General features: G+C 51.1%; 1 protein-coding gene across 2 annotated transcripts in view; it reads left to right on the forward strand.

Annotated features, from left to right (window-relative positions):
* The window catches only part of aig1 (androgen-induced 1 (H. sapiens)), an 11,304-nt gene that overhangs the window by 9,180 nt on the left and 773 nt on the right, over positions 1–1,351 (forward strand). For both annotated transcript variants that reach the window (XM_008397056.2, XM_008397057.2), the window contains 2 exons: positions 528–643; positions 740–906. In XM_008397056.2, coding sequence (XP_008395278.1) covers positions 528–643; positions 740–906 — 283 coding nt within the window. The remainder of the gene's footprint in view (positions 1–527; positions 644–739; positions 907–1,351) is intronic.

Consider the following 1,351-nt stretch of genomic DNA (forward strand, 5'->3'; position numbering starts at 1 on the left):
CTAAAGCGCTACGTCAACACGATAAACAGCAGAAGCTAACACTAAAGCGCTACGTCAACATGATAAACAGCAGAAGCTAACGCTAAAGTGCTATGTCACCATGATAAACAGCAGAAGCTAATGCTAAAGCGCTATAACACTATTTAGCATAAGCTAATGCTAAAGCGCTATAGCAACACTGTATTTAGCAGAAGCTAAAGAGTTATATTAGCATGTTAGCTTCGGAAACTCATGCTAACGTGCTACATCAGGGGTTTTTCATGGAAAGGCCTGACCTCCGTCTGCCCCAGTCTAGGTTAAATTAATATTTCTTGTTTCTTCTTGTTTCTGCCGCTGCGTTAATCAGTCCAGGTGCAGTTCCTCTTGTAGCCACTAGATGGCAGCTCTACCGCTGAAACCGGCTGTTTCACTGCTGGATCAGTGATTTGATTGGTTCTCGCTCATCGTGACGTCATCAGGCTTTAATGTAGGCAACCAAAGCCGGTTCTGTAGAACCTGTGCTGATGTTCTGCCCCGTGTCTCTCCAGCACACCACCGTTCTGCCCTTCATCATCATCGAGATGCGGACCACCCACCACCGCTACCCCCGCCGGTCCTGGGGGCTGGCCGCCGTCTGCCTGTTCGGCGTCGGATACGTTCTCTGGTAACGGGTCGCTGCAGAACATCCGCTGGTCCTGCTGCGTCTTACAGATGTGTTGAAGTCCAGATTGGTTGGTAAAAGCTGGTTCTGGCCTTCCAGGACGTGTTGGGTCCACCAGGTGACCGGTGTCTGGGTTTACCCGGTCCTGGAACGCATCACGCCGCTGGCTCGGGTCGCTTTCTTCAGCGCCATGACGGCCGTGATCTGCATCATGTACGTCCTGGGAGAGATCCTGAACGGGTACATCTGGGACCACACACACACAGGTATGTACACAGGTACACACACACACAGGTACGTACACACAGGTATACACACACAGGTACACACACACACAGGTATGCACACAGGTACACACACACACAGGTATGCACACAGGTACACACACACACAGGTACACACACACACAGGTACACGCACACACAGGTACACGCACACACAGGCACACACACACACAGGTACACACACACACACACACAGGTACGCACACACAGGTACGCTCACACAGGTACACACACACACAGGTACACACACACACAGGTACACACACACACACACACACACACACACACACACACACACACACACACACACACACACACACACACACACACGCACACACACAGAGGTACACAAACACACAGGTACGTACACACACAGGTACACACACACAGGCACACACACACATACACACATCTACACACACACAGG

This window comes from Poecilia reticulata, linkage group LG21, assembly GCF_000633615.1.
Source record: "Poecilia reticulata strain Guanapo linkage group LG21, Guppy_female_1.0+MT, whole genome shotgun sequence".
Classification (NCBI taxonomy): Eukaryota; Metazoa; Chordata; class Actinopteri; order Cyprinodontiformes; family Poeciliidae; genus Poecilia; species Poecilia reticulata.